This window comes from Dasypus novemcinctus, chromosome 8 (genome assembly GCF_030445035.2).
Source record: "Dasypus novemcinctus isolate mDasNov1 chromosome 8, mDasNov1.1.hap2, whole genome shotgun sequence".
Taxonomy (NCBI): Eukaryota; Metazoa; Chordata; class Mammalia; order Cingulata; family Dasypodidae; genus Dasypus; species Dasypus novemcinctus.
The window spans coordinates 7,608,919-7,623,164 of NC_080680.1; the positions used below are offsets into that span (position 1 = coordinate 7,608,919).

Below are 14,246 nucleotides of genomic sequence, written 5' to 3' on the forward strand. Positions count from 1 at the left end.
GTCCACACTATACTGTGCATTATTTAATAAGTATATCACACCCACATGGACACATCCCCACAAGAATAAAGAAAATTCAAGCCCACAGGCCCCTTGGGGGTCTGTGCACCCCTGGACAAGAACCCCTGCCCCAGCTGGCTTGTGGCTGGACTCAGCCAGTGGGGCACGAGCAGGAGGCCGGGAGGTAGGGGCAAGGGGCAAGCAGGGGGTTTCCCCCTCACCTGCCAGGCATCCTGGGCGCTTGGCTCTGGTAGACCACACGTCCCTGCGACCTGTCGGCCTAAGGCCAGCAACGGCTTCCTGAGGTCACCTCTCCATCCCTTCATTGCTTTTTGGCTTCTTAGGTCTTCCATTAGCAATTCCAAAATTTGTCTGCTTTCAATACTGCTTTAAAAAATCATCCAGCGTGGATACCCAGAGAGGTCCCTCTCCCCGGGCTTTGTCCAGGTGGCACAGGGGAGCAAAGGGCTCTGCCCAGTGATGCACAATCTGATTCCACGACATTGAAGAGGAAGCCAGGCCCTGAGCTGCACCAACTTCGCAGAGTCCTATGGACAATGCCTGAGGAGATGAGTCATTTTAAAAATTAAAATACAAAGACCTTGGAAAGGAACCTAAACTGTTTTCATATTTGTGTCCCTCTCAGAAGAGAAGAGGAACAAAGCCTTGACACTGACTTATGAGGTGGGAAAGCAGGTGCTAGACTATCTGGAAGATGATGAGGGAGGGTTTGAAAATTGGCATACATTTGTCTCCATGTTTGGCTTTTTAAAAAACTGAGTAAATCAAAGAATTCCAGCCTTAAAAACAGAACCATGGGACTTGGCTAGAAATGCAAAATTTCAGGTCACCCCAGACCTTATACCAGTTTTAATTTCTAATGCACTACACATTATAACCCATGTATTCTGAGAATAAGAGCAAAGTAGCTTAGCCTATTAAATGAACATATTTATGAATTCAAATAAAGACTATTTTGGCATTTTAAAAAATCACAGGCACTTCTTGCGCGCTTTCTGAAGGTTTTATTTGCAATTGCATGGGAACTGAGATTTCAGAAGAACTGGCAAAGTAAAGGCAGCCTCATTCTTGAAAAGAACAAGCAGCAAAGTAACAAAGTGTGGATTGTTCTCACTGGGTGGAAAAAACGCTGTTTCCTCACATGACCGTTACATCTGCGATGGTCATTAAACCAGAAATAAAGTCTCTTTCCTTCACAGAGTAGAGCCAAGGGAAACAGGCCCTGACTTCATCTACTCTGGGGACTAGTGCTAGGTCTCGCACTAGACTTGATAAGAAATCGGAGCTGATCGATCTAAGGAAATACCAGAGGGTTTCTGTTGCTCGTTGTGTAACTTTTCTTGGAATGCAAGGCTTTTCTTGACTGCGTGGCCAGGTCCACCAGAAGGTGGAGCCTAAGACAAGAGGGTGCAAGGAGGGAAGGAGTTTATTGTAGGAAGCGTGCCCAAGAATGAAGAGTGGGGGATTAGGGAGAGTGAAAGAGGAAACACAATGGGCTCCTTTTACTTTTAGGCTGTACTGGGGATTGAACCCGGGGCCTTGGACACGAGAAGCAGGTGCTCAACCACTGAGCTGTGTCCACTCAGTTGGTTTTTTAATTTATTTTTAGAAGGTACTGGGGATCTCGGACATGGGAAGCAGGTGCTCAACCACTTGACCTACATCTGCTCCCCCAACGGGGTCCTTTTTTAGTAGGAAGAAGAAGCATCTATCCACTGGCTCTCGTCCCCCAAGGGACCAGGGTTGTCCCATCAGGTGCCAGTTCCCTGGTATGTCCAGGTTGCACGTGGACGAGTACTGGGTCAGTTCCAGCCCCAGCTGGACTCAGGTGTCAGAAAGCCCCAGAGTCAGAAAACAGGCGAGATAGTTTTGTCAGGTTCCAGCCAAGCAAAACCACTTGCCAGGCAATGGCTAGCATTAATGGTGGGGCCTAAGGAACACCAGGCCAGACCCAAGAGGTGCCCGATGCACACCTGGTGGCCTGCAGGGCTAGGCTCTAAGCAAACCTGACTCCACTGTCTGTTTTGCTTTCTCAGCACACAGGTGGTTTCTGTTTCCCTTGGCTAGCCGCTGGCTGATGTGCTGCTTCTAACAGTGTCCCTTCTATTCCCAAGGCAGCAGACAGAGCAATCCTGTAAAACACAAGTCAGAGCATGTCTCTCCTCTGCTAGAGCCCTCCAAAGCCCCCGTGGCATCTCAGAGAGGGCAGAATGCCCAGGGAGACTCACAAGGCCCCAGGGATCTGGTTCCCTGCTCACTCCTCAACTCCCCTCCTCCTCCTCTCCCTCAGGTCCCATTCCTTCCAGACACAATGGGCTCCTCACTTTGCCTTGAACTTGCCACACGCAATACCCTTTGCCTGCGAAAATCACAGAGGCTGAGAAATTCTTGTAGTATGCAGGTGCAAAAGGACGGAGATCTCCAACAGCTATCAGGGTCACTAGCTCCCTCGTTTCCTTCTGGTCTTTGGAGCTGATATCAGCTTCACAGTAAGCTTCTCCAGTTTTTCTATATATCATTTCAATCCCTCCAATACTTTACATGCCCTTCTCTGATTTATTTTTTTCTCCTTAGCATTTATCACAAGCCTAGATACCTCATATTTTACTTACCTATATTGTTTCTGTTTGGTCCCTTAGTAGAATATAAACAGCAAGGTTTTTGGTCTATTTTGTCCACTTCTTTCTTCCTAGCTTCCTAGGACTTACAGTGGGTACTCAGTAAATATGTCCTGGATGAGTAAATGAAGGAAACGTCTAGCCTCATGACTGATGAATCGGCTGTTATGAATAAGAAATTAGAGATTTTAATAAGAAAAATTGGATACTCCAAGTTAAAAAAAATTACTACATGGTTGAATAACAGAATATCATTACTAACAAGATACCGTAGTGCTGAAACATCAGTCCTTTCTCATGATGTCAGGTGAAAAAAACAATGAAAACATCTAAGAAGGGAAGTAAGAGGAAAAAGTAAACTTTAAAAAGATGTTTCTGGTGAAGAACCAGAAGCAAGTAAGGAACATGTTATTGGAAACTGGAGGAAAGGCGGTCCTTGTCACATAGCGAGGGAAAACTTGGCTGACTTGAGTCCTTGCGGTTGTGTGACAGCAGAACTTGTAAAGGATAAACTTGGAAACTGAGCAGCGGAGACTTCCAAGCAAAGCACTGAGCATGCACCCTGGCGGCTTCTTGCTGCTTATAGGAAAGTGAAAGAGTAAGGAGATGTTTTGAGGAATATCTCAAAATATCCCACTTACCCAGTGCTTACAACACCAGATAATTGGGAGTTTCTTGGTCCAGCCAGATGGCAAAGTATATTAACATCCTGAAATTCACTGCTGGGATGGCACGCTCTAGAGAGAAGGCAGTGGTGTGGCTGGACAAACTTTTGCTGAAGAAATTAAGTATGTGACTCATGGATCCACTCAGTCCTTTCAGCCGAGTCAGGAACAGAGGCAGGGTTATCCAGAGAGGATCTGTGGAGGACCCTCCAGTGTGAGGTCCTAGATCTCCTCGACATGCACAGGGAAACCACAAGGTTTTGGAGAATGTTGCATCAGCGGGAACTCTGCCAGACTGGATGGAAAGGGACAGAGGGAGAACACAATGAAAGAGGGCTGATGGATTTCCAAAATCCTACAGGAAGGAAATAGGCTGACAGAGCTACTCAGCTGTAAACATGTGCTTCCTTTCAAGAAAATAGGACTCTGAGGGTGGAGCCCTGGACACAGAGGCAGAGCTGTGCACCCAGAAGATGGAGCCTCAAGCCACAGACGTGTCTTCCCAGGCCTTGCTTGAATGAAAATTTGTCCTGCTGGACTTCTAACTTACTTGGGACACATGACCCCTTTATCCCTTCCATTTTCTCCCTTTTGGAACGAGAATCTCTATCCTATGCCTGCCCCACCATTGCACTTTGGAAGCAAAGAGCTCGTTTTTTAGTTTCTCAGGTCCATAAAGACAGAGAAATGTTACCCCAGGATGGATCATACCCAGAGTCTCACCCATTCCTGACTTAGATGACCTGGCTAAGATATGGGACTTTTGAACTAATGATATTCAGGTGAGATTTTGGACTTAATACAGAGGCCAAGCAAGAATACAAAAAAAATTGAAACCGAGCCCCACAGGGTACTGTTCCCATTACTACCACGAAACAATCACAAAACTGGCATGAGACAAAAGAAATCATTTATTTTGCTCTTGAATTTGGAGGTTGGCTGGGCTTAGACATCTCTCTCTGAGGCTCTGTCAGGCGGTGGCACCCAGATGGTGGCTGGATGGGACTGGGGCCATGCTGAAGGCTTCCCCACTTACATGCTTGGCACCTGGACTGATAAGACACAACCCTCTAGGGGCTGGAACAGCCAGTGCCATTACCCACATCTGTCTCTCTCTGGGTGGTCTTCATGCGCTCTTGCCACAGCATTCCATTTTAGAAGCTGTCCAGAGGAAGACCCAGGCTCAGGAGGAGGCAACAAAGACTCCACCTCTAGAAGGGTGTGTCAAAGAATTTGCAGGCAGTACCATTGGCTCAACCCAGCAGGGGAGATGGTGACTGTTCACTCCTCAGGGTTATCCTGTTTTGGGGGACAAAAGAGGTATAATCTTTACATCCCCGGCAGCTAGCAGTCACAGACTCAGTTAAGAGTTGCTCAGGAGAGAACATAAATTCTCAGAAACTTCCAAGAGGACAGGAAAAAATGGGTTCTGGCAGCCTGGAGGTAGGTTTCTGGAAAATGCCGGTGCAGGCTGTTGGACATGAAAGCACCTGGGGGAGGCAAGGAACACAAGCGCAGTAACAGCTGCAATGGAATGTGGGCAGAGTCCAAATGATTCTGCCACACAGTGCTAATTCTATGTGGAAATGTAATACATAGTGCAGGTGCCATTTCAAATTAGTGGGGAGTGCCAGGATTACTCAAAGAAATGGTGCTGGGAAATTTTGTTATTTCTTTAGGGAAAAAAATAATTGAGTTCCATATCTCTCGTGGGACAAAAATATAATTTCCAGAGCAAAGAGATAAATATAAACAACAACCCTAAGCAAATATTGGAGGAAAACATAGGTGTGTTTTATAATCCTGCGGCAGAGATGGCTGTTCTAAGCAAGGTACAAACCCTGAGGCAATAAAGGAACAGACTTTTATGTAGAAAGCATGCTACATAAAATTTTAAATGTAGGTGTGACAAAAGACAACATAAATAGCTAGTTAGAAACTGGGCAAAAATAATTGACATATATAAAACAGGAAAATATGAATTTCAGAATATATAAAGAGCTCCAAAAAATCAATAAGAAAAAAGAAGCGATAGAAAAGTGGGTAAAGAATATGAATTGGTGAGTCATATTCATATTGAAGAACTACAGGTGATAATAAAGGTAAGAAGTTGCTCAACCTCATGAGCAATCAGAAACACGGAAAACAAAGCTCAGTATTGTCATTTCCTCTCCATTAAACTGGTAAAAAAAAAAAAGAACGATGCTATACATCATTGGCTAGAGTGTGAATAAACAAACGTATGTACATTTTAATTGATTGCCTCCTTTTGTAGAGCTGTATGACAGTTTTTATAAAAATTCATAATATGCATACTCTGACTAAAATTCCACTTTAAGGAAACTAGCAGGAAATACTCCAAGGCACAAAGAAAGATAGTATCACATCAAGTGTTTTTAGCAGCATTGTTTGTAATACGGGTAAAAGTGGAAATAATTGAAGCGTTAAGAGGAAAATGTTGAAACAAAGTGGAACAAGAATTATGTATAACAACTTATTTCAAGTAGTCTTCAGAGTCATTAAAATTAAGATTCGTACACACAAAAACCTGTAAGAAAATAAACGAAAAAAGCAACTTGTAGAACAACGTTGTTTCCATGACCCAAACGTTCCTTAAGAACTCCGATCCAAGCAGTGCGTGCACACAGGCATACTGTTTGCATATACACAGGCAGGCTCTAGAAGGTTCCACATTAAACTGCTAAAGGATTTCATAGCTGTAAAAAAGCCTTAGACTACGCTGACAATGCTATACAAAAGTTGGCTATTTTTGTATACATTTCTTTATTTTTTAAATGACAATGCATTCTAGGTTTGCGATAAACATTCCCAGCACCCATATAACTGCGGAGGGCAAGGACCATTTACAATTCTCTCTCCATCCCAGAGTCCAACGGGGCCTGGACCCTAATGACCACGTGGTAACTAAAAGTTAACGAAATTCGCTCGCTCCTCCCAGCCTCACCCCGACCGCCCTCCCAAATTTCCCCCACGCTGGGGGTCAACACTAATGCCGTAAAGCCTCAGGAGGATCCCTGCCCAGGGCTCGCCGGCGCTCACTGCGCAAGCGTAAAGGGGCGTATCCCCGTGAGGCAGCCCTCTGTATGCACAGAGCGCGAGCGCAAGGAGGCGGGGCCAAGTGCCTGGCCGCCCCGCCCCCGAAGGCGCAGAGACGTCACTGGGCTGCGCCTCGCAGGACTGGACGTATTGCGACCCACCTTCCGGAAGAAAGTCCCCTGTGGTGATATGGCGACCACCACGGAGCAGTGGGTGCTGGTGGAGATGGTGCAGGCGCTCTACGAGGTGAACTGCGCGCCTCGCGGCCCACGACCCCGCTGGGTTTTGGGAAGGGTGCGGTGGTTTTGTGGTCTGAGCCCTCCGTAGGGCTGCTCGCTCACGGCTGCACTCGTTGGCAGGGCTCCGGGCGCTCACAGTCCCAGCGGCGGGGTGCCGGGTTAGACGTCCCAAGACGGCGGGTACCCGGACTCAGGGTCTCGATTTGAGTTCTGGCGAGCGTTAGTCCTGCCCGGTCCTGTGGGCGCAAGAGAGGCTGGTGCCCAGTAACCAGAGTTGAGACTGTTGGTCAAATGGTATAGGTCCTTAGAACTGTCGAGTAGTTAATAGAGGAAAGAATTTTAAAAATTGGGATTTGTTTTTGTAGGGGAGGGGAGTTAGAAAAGAAGCAGAATGGTTTAGGGTTTGCGAATAGGAGACAGTTTGTTATTCTTCCACATACTTCCCGTTCCCTATCTTATAAAGATGCAGTTATTTTCGTAGATTTTAAAAGTGGAGTAATTAACAGTTTTTTGAAAGGCTAGCTACTTCAGGTATTTAAGGTAATATGAAATCTAAAAGTCTTAGAGAATGCTCATTCATTTAACAAGTATTGACTGAGGTCCTGTTTTGTGCTGGGCTGTGATTACCAGGACTGTCCAAGAGAACTTGCTGTGATAATCCTTTATCTGAGCTATTCATTACCATAGCTATTTAGCAGACTGGCCATTAGGCACTTGAAATGTGGCTAGTGGAACTAAGGAACTGAATTTTGTATTTACTTTAAATTTAAATACCCACGTGTGACTAGTGGCTGCGGTATTGAACAGCACGGATGTAGATGTTAAGGATACTGCAGTGAGCAAACATAAAAAAGTCCCGGTGCTTATAGAGCTTCCATTCATTTAAAATGAATTTCACTTTTCTTTTGATAATTTTTTTTGAAACTTAATATTGCTGTTTACTAGCAGAGTTACTGATGATGTCCTCCATTGCAAGACATAAACAGAAATTATTTAATGTAAAACGGTTGAGAGAGCATATGTGGACCTCCCTTATCCCCATATGTTGTTAAAGTGAAGTCCAGTGCTACGTTAATTTTAATGATAAGTGCCCCCAAAAATGAATGATTTTTTGGTAGAAATAGATGATTTTCCGTTACATGTTTTTGCTCACTTTTTGAAGATTGCATTTGACCATGTAACTTTAGATATGCTGAAATGAATCACATGAGGCCTGGGCAAAGTCTTCCTGAATCTAACATTACCTCTGGAGAAAAAAAGAGGGGCATTTGTGATACTTAATAACTCATTGGAGAAGTTTCTCTAAGCTTTTCTTTAGATTATTTCTTTGTGGAGTGGGATGTTTAAGTGACTTCATCAGGTCTTTGCCTGCTAGAATCCCGTTGTTGAGGGGGAAAAATACTTATGCCTAAGTAAATTTCAGTTCAAGTGGGAATCAGCCAAACTTTAAAGATCATCTTAAAAAGAGATTTCTGATTTGCTCCAGTTTTTATGTACTTGGATTGTAGAATTTGAGAAGTCTTGAATACACAAAACAATGTACCTGAACAAGAATCAGCAGTGTTTCTTTCGTGTGTGTGTTTGTGTATGTGTATGTAATGTATGTACCTATTTTAAAGTTACTTGCGCTTTGACATATAAAAATTTACGTAGAAATTTGTCAGTAGTTTTTCTAAGACTCCAAACTCCAGATTTTTTTTAAAAACTGGTGAATCATCATCTTTCTTTTTGTCCAATGTTTGAAAACAATTTGGGTTTAAATTTCTAAATGCTACCTTTTAAGTGATTTTTTCATTGACAATCTATTGTAGAGTACCCCCTACTGCATCTCGTATCTTTCATGTACACTTATTGCGTTTAGTTATAGAAAACATAAAAGTCAGCCTGGCTTTTAAAAATCTTGGAAACTTGTAGTTGAAAATAAGACTTGAGATGGATAATTTCATTGAGGTTCCTTTATGCCTGTTGATGTGGAGAACACTACCTACTTTGGGGGAACTATGGTAGAAAAGAGCACTCCTACTCCTTTAAGGAATTGTAAAGTGTTTTTCTTTCCCTCTACCATGATCCAAGAAGGGTTTAAAGAGGCATATCAGATATACAGAACACTCAGTAGTATGCACAGAACTCTTTAAGAATTGGTTTCTGAGACTTCCAGGAAGAGAGGCAGGGGGATCACTTCTCTCCCAGAAAAAATAGCTAGAGGGCAGATGGAGACTGGGAGGGCAGCTCCGAGGCTCAAGACACCAGGGGAATGAAGGTGTATAGCTCGTAATTTTTTGCTGATGTCTAGGCATCTGATTCTGATGCCAAGTTCACCCTGATGTTGAGTTTCTCTCTCTTGCCTAGGGATTTACTGTTAAGTATCAGTGTGCTAGCATGTTCTTTGATTCTTGAATCAACTTGTTCTATATATTTAGGATCGCCCTTGAACTGTTCAAAGCAGGGCTAAGGATCCAGTAATGGGGTGCAGGCCAGTTTCCAAGGACCTTGAAGAGGGTGGCAGTAAAAGTACCTGCTTGCCTCATCCATTTATTATTTTTCCCATTTTGTGTCCTTTTCTTATCTGCCAGCAAATGGGGCTCTTTGGCAGATATCTCAGCTAAGACCCTAGGTGCTAAAGGAAATGCATTCAGAGTAACACCTCAGGCGAGTGGGCAGGGCAGAAGCAGTGACCTCAGTGCCAGCCAAGCCTCACAAACAAATCTTCTCTGAAGCTGTTCTCTTTGGCCATGGGCACCCTCCCTCTCTCTGCCTCCTCAGCAACCAACCCAGGACAGTAGGGAGGGTGTGTGAGAAGATAAATTATCTTTAGCTTCCTGCTGGCTCTCAGTGAAAAATTGTATCCCCACCCAGACTGGAAGTGTGAGACCCCCCTCCAATGCAACAGACCAAATTCACTGGCCAGAATCAGAATTTGCTGTAGGCTGTGTCCCTCCCTCTCCCATTTCTTGGGGCAGAGGACCCCTGCAACCCGTTCAGTCCTCAGCCTGCTGTTTGCTCCATAGGTGGGGGAATAGGTGCCCAGTGCTTTTGTAGCTCTACTCAAAGGATTTTTCAGGCAGCTGAGACTCCTTTCCTTTGCCCCTCTGTCTTCTGGGTAGGTTCAAATGAAAGAAAGAATCAGTGACATAGAGGAAAGAACAACTAAAATTGAAGAGAGAGAACAGAGTGTGAAAAGAATGGAAGAATTGAGCAGGGACTCAAGGAGTTGAAGTCCACCAACATACATGTTATGGGAGTTCCAGAAGGAGAAGAGAAGGGGAAAGGGACACAAAGAATATTTGAAGAAATAATGGCCAAAAATTTCCCGACTCTCATGAAAGATATGAATATATGTGGCCAGGAAGCACACCATACTCCAATTAGAATAAATCCAAATAGACCTACCCCAAGACACATAATATGAAGAATGCCAAAGATAGAAAATTCTGAAAGCAGCAAGGGAAAAGAGAAACATCACACACAACAGATATCAAAAAAGTGCAGATTTCTCTTCAGAAACCATGGAGTTGAGAAGACATTGATATGATATAATTAAGGTACTGAAAGAGAAAAACTGCCAGCCAAGAATTCTTTACCTGGCAAAACTGTTTATCAAATACGACAGTGATCTTAAAATATTCACAGATAAACAGAAACTAAAAGAGTTCATAAATAAGAATCCAACTTTGCAGGAAACACTGGAGGGAGTTCTGCAGCCAGAAAAGAAAAGAGAAGAGAGAGGCTTGGAGGAAAGTGGAAGTGAGGAATATCAGAGAGGGTAACCAAAAAATGTAAAAAGATGGGAAAGCTGAAGAATGAAATGACTGAAGTAATTCCTTTACAGTAATAACATTGAATGTTAATGGATTAAACCCCTCAGTCAAAAGACATATGCTGAAAGAATGAATAAGAAAACACAAGCCATTTGCTGTCTGTAGGAGATTCACCTGAGATGCAAGGATGCAAACAGAATGAAAGTGAAAGGTTGGAAAAAGATAACTCCATGCAAATAGTAACCAGAAGAGAGCATGGGTGGCTATACTGGTGTCAGACAAAACAGACTTTAAATGCAAACAAGTGTTAAGAGATGCAGAAGGCCACTATATATTAATAAAAGGGACAATCTACCAGGAAGGAGAAACAGTCATAAATATCTATGCACCTAACTAGGGAGCTCCAAAATATAGGAGGCAAACTCTGGCAAAACTGAAAGGAGAAATAGATGCCTCTACAATAATAGGTGGAGACTTCAACATGCCACTCATATCAATAGATAGGACTAGACAGAAGATGAACAAGGAAACAGAGAACTTGAACAACATGATAGATGGGCTGAACCTGACAGACATATACAGACGGATAAACATTTTACCTCAAATGAAAAGGTTATGCATTCTTCTCAAGTGCTCACAGATCTTTCTCCAGGATAGACCATGTGTTAGGTCACAAGGCAGGTCTTAATAAATATAAAAAGGTTGAAATTATACAAAACACCTTCTCAGATCATAATGGAATGAAACTGGAATGAAACATGGGAAAGGGAAACATTCATAATGGAATGAAACATGGGAAAGGGAAACATTTGCAAATGTCTAGAGGCTAATTGACACACTCCTAAACAGTGGATCAGAGAAGAAATTGTAGGTGAAATTAGTAACTATATTGAGATGAATTAAAATGAGAACGTAACTTATCAAAACTTATGGGATACAGCAAACACAGTGTTGAGAGAGAACTTTATAGCCCTAAGTGCCTATATTAAAAAAGATGAAAGAGCTCAAATCAAAGACCTAACTAAACACCTGAAGGAATTAGAAAAGGAACAGCAAACCAATCCTGATAAAAGAAGAAAGAAAGAAATAATAAAGCTTAGAGCAGAAATAAATGAAATGGAGAACCAAAAAGAGAAAAATCAAGAAAGCTTGTTCTCAGAGAAGATCAATAAAAATGACAAACCCTTGACTAGACAATCAGAAAAAAGAGAAGAGGCAAATAAATAAAATCAGAAACGAAAAGGGGGAGGGGAAGTCATGACTGACCCCCCAGAAACAAAAAGGATCATAAGAGGATGTTAAGAGAAACGGTATGCCAACAAACAAGGCAAACTAGATGAAATGGGTAAATTCCTAGAAATGCCCAAACAGCCTACTTTGACTCTACAAGAAATACAAGAACTTAGCAAACCAGTCTCATATAAAGAGATTGATTCAGTCATCAAAAATCTCCCGTAAAGGACCAGATAGCTTCACAGGTGAATTCTACCAAGCATTTCGAGAAGAATTAACATCAGTCCTGTTTAAACTCTTCCAAAAAATTGAAGAGGAAGGAAAATTACCCAACACATATTATGAAGTCAGTATCACCTTAATACCAAAGCCAGATAAAGATACTAGAAGGAAATTGTAGACCAGTCTCTCTAATGAACGTGGATGCAAAAATTCTCAACAGAATACTTGCAAATAGACTCCAACAGCATATCAAAAGAATTATACACCATGACCAAGTGGGATTTATTCTTGCTTTGCATGGATGGAACATAAGAAAATCAATTAATGTAATACACCACATTAACAAATTGAAGGGGAAAAAAATATGTGATCATCTTGATTGAGGCAGAAAAGGCATTCCACAAAATCCAGCATCCTTTCTTGGTAAAAACACTTCGAAAGATAGGGATACAAGGAAAACTCCCCTATGAAAAACTCACAGCAAACATTGTACTCAATGGGGAAAGGTTGAAAGCTTTCTCTCTAAGATTGGGAATGTGGCAAGTATGCCCACTGTCACCACTATTATTCAATATTGTGCTAGAAGTTCTAACTAGAGCAATTAGACATGAAAAAAAGAAGACCTAAACAAATGGAAAGACATTCTGTGTTCATGGATTGGAAGACTAAATGTAAGGATGTCAAATCTACCCAAGCTGATTTATAGATTCAGTGCCATACTGATCAAAATTCCAACAATTGACTTTACAGAAATAGAAAAAGAAATTACCAAATTTATTTGGAAGGGAAAGTGTACCAAAAAAGCCAAAAACATTCTAAAAAAGAAGACCAAAGTGGGGGAACTTTCACTGCCTGACTTTGAAACATTACAGAGCTATGGTGGTCGAAATAGCATTGAATTGGCATAAAGATTGACACATTGGTAAGTGGAGTAGAATTGAGAGTCTAGAAATAAATCCTTGCCTCTGTAACCTGCTGGTTTTTGACAGAGCTGTCAAGTCATTGTGTATTTTTCAGCCAAAGGGATGCTGATGGAAAATACCAGAAATCTGTTGACTTTTATAAGGGGTATTTATTTGGGGTAGGAGCTTATAGTTAACAGGCCATAAAGCCTAAATTATTCCGTCACCAAAGTCTATTTCCATGTGTTGGGACAAGATGGCTGCCGATGGCTGCCAAGAGTTCAGGCTTCCTGAGTTCCTCTCTTCCCAGGGCTCTGTTTATCTCTGGGCTCAGCTGCTGTGCTTTCTCCACAAGGCCAGCTGTAGACTGTACAGCGAACAGCTCTGTCTCTCTCACCAGGGCTTCTGTCATGTCCAAGGAGCTGTCTCTATTCCCCTGTGTTCTTCTGTGTATTCACTTCCTGGACTCCAGCTCAAAATTCTCAACTCTGTCTTTTGCCATGTCTTTTCCCCCCACCCCACCAATGGGCAGGGACTCAACACCTTACTAACATGGCCCAATCAAAGTCCTAATCATAATTGAATCAATTAAAAGTGATACCTCTGACAGACAAGTTTACAAACATTCAATAACTTTTTGGAATTCTTAAACAATGCCAATCTGCTATACCATGTTAATGGGACAAAACTGCCTTTCCAACAAATGGTGCTGTGAAAACTGGATATACATAGCCAAAACAAAGGAGGAGGACCCCTATCTCACTCACTATACAAGAATCGACTCAAAATGGATCAAATTCCTAAACAAAAAGCCAGTACCATAAAACTCTAGAAGATAATATAGGGAAGCATCTATAAGACCTTGTAGTGGATAGGGGTCTCCTAAACCTTATAGCCAAAGCACGAGCAGCAGAAGAAAAATAAATGGGACCTCCTCAAAGTGAAACACTTGTTCATCTCAAAGGACTTTGTGAAAAGGATGGAAAGGAGCTTACTCATGGGAGAAAATAATTGGAGTTTACACACCTGACAGAGGTTTAATATTCATGATATATAAAGGGATCCTACAACTCAAATAAAAAGACAGATGACCTGATTTTAAAAATGGGCATTTTCTAAAGAAGAATACCAATGATGAAAAACACATGAAAAAATGTTCAACATCACTGTCTATTAGAGAAATGCAAAATCAAAGCAACAATGAGATATTTCACACCTACTAGAATGACCACTATTAAAAAAATAGAAAACTACATGCTTATTTGCTGTTGGTGGGAATGTAGAATGGTACAGCCACTGTGGAAGTCTGTTAGTTCCTAAGGAAGTTAGATATAGATCTATCACGTGACCCAGCAATACCGCTACTAGTTATATACCCAGAAGAAAGGAAAGCGACACAACTAGACATCTGCACACCGATATTCATAGCAACATTATTCACAATTGCCAAAGGATGGAAACATCCCAGGCATCCATCAACTGACAGATAGATAAACAAACTGTGGTATAGACACATGATGGATTATTATTC

At 42.2% G+C, this 14,246-nt stretch overlaps 1 protein-coding gene and 1 pseudogene across 1 annotated transcript in view; both read left to right on the top strand.

Moving 5' to 3' along the window:
- Nucleotides 1–401: 401 nt before the first annotated feature.
- On the top strand, nucleotides 402–587 carry LOC111759470 (small nucleolar RNA SNORA73 family; annotated as a pseudogene).
- Nucleotides 588–6,199: 5,612 nt separating this feature from the next.
- Nucleotides 6,200–14,246, top strand: part of SPTLC1 (serine palmitoyltransferase long chain base subunit 1) — a 71,708-nt gene continuing 63,661 nt past the window's right edge. The window contains exon 1 of the mRNA XM_058301423.2: nucleotides 6,200–6,607. Within this exon, the coding sequence (XP_058157406.1) occupies nucleotides 6,551–6,607 (57 nt within the window). The 5' untranslated portion in view covers nucleotides 6,200–6,550. The remainder of the gene's footprint in view (nucleotides 6,608–14,246) is intronic.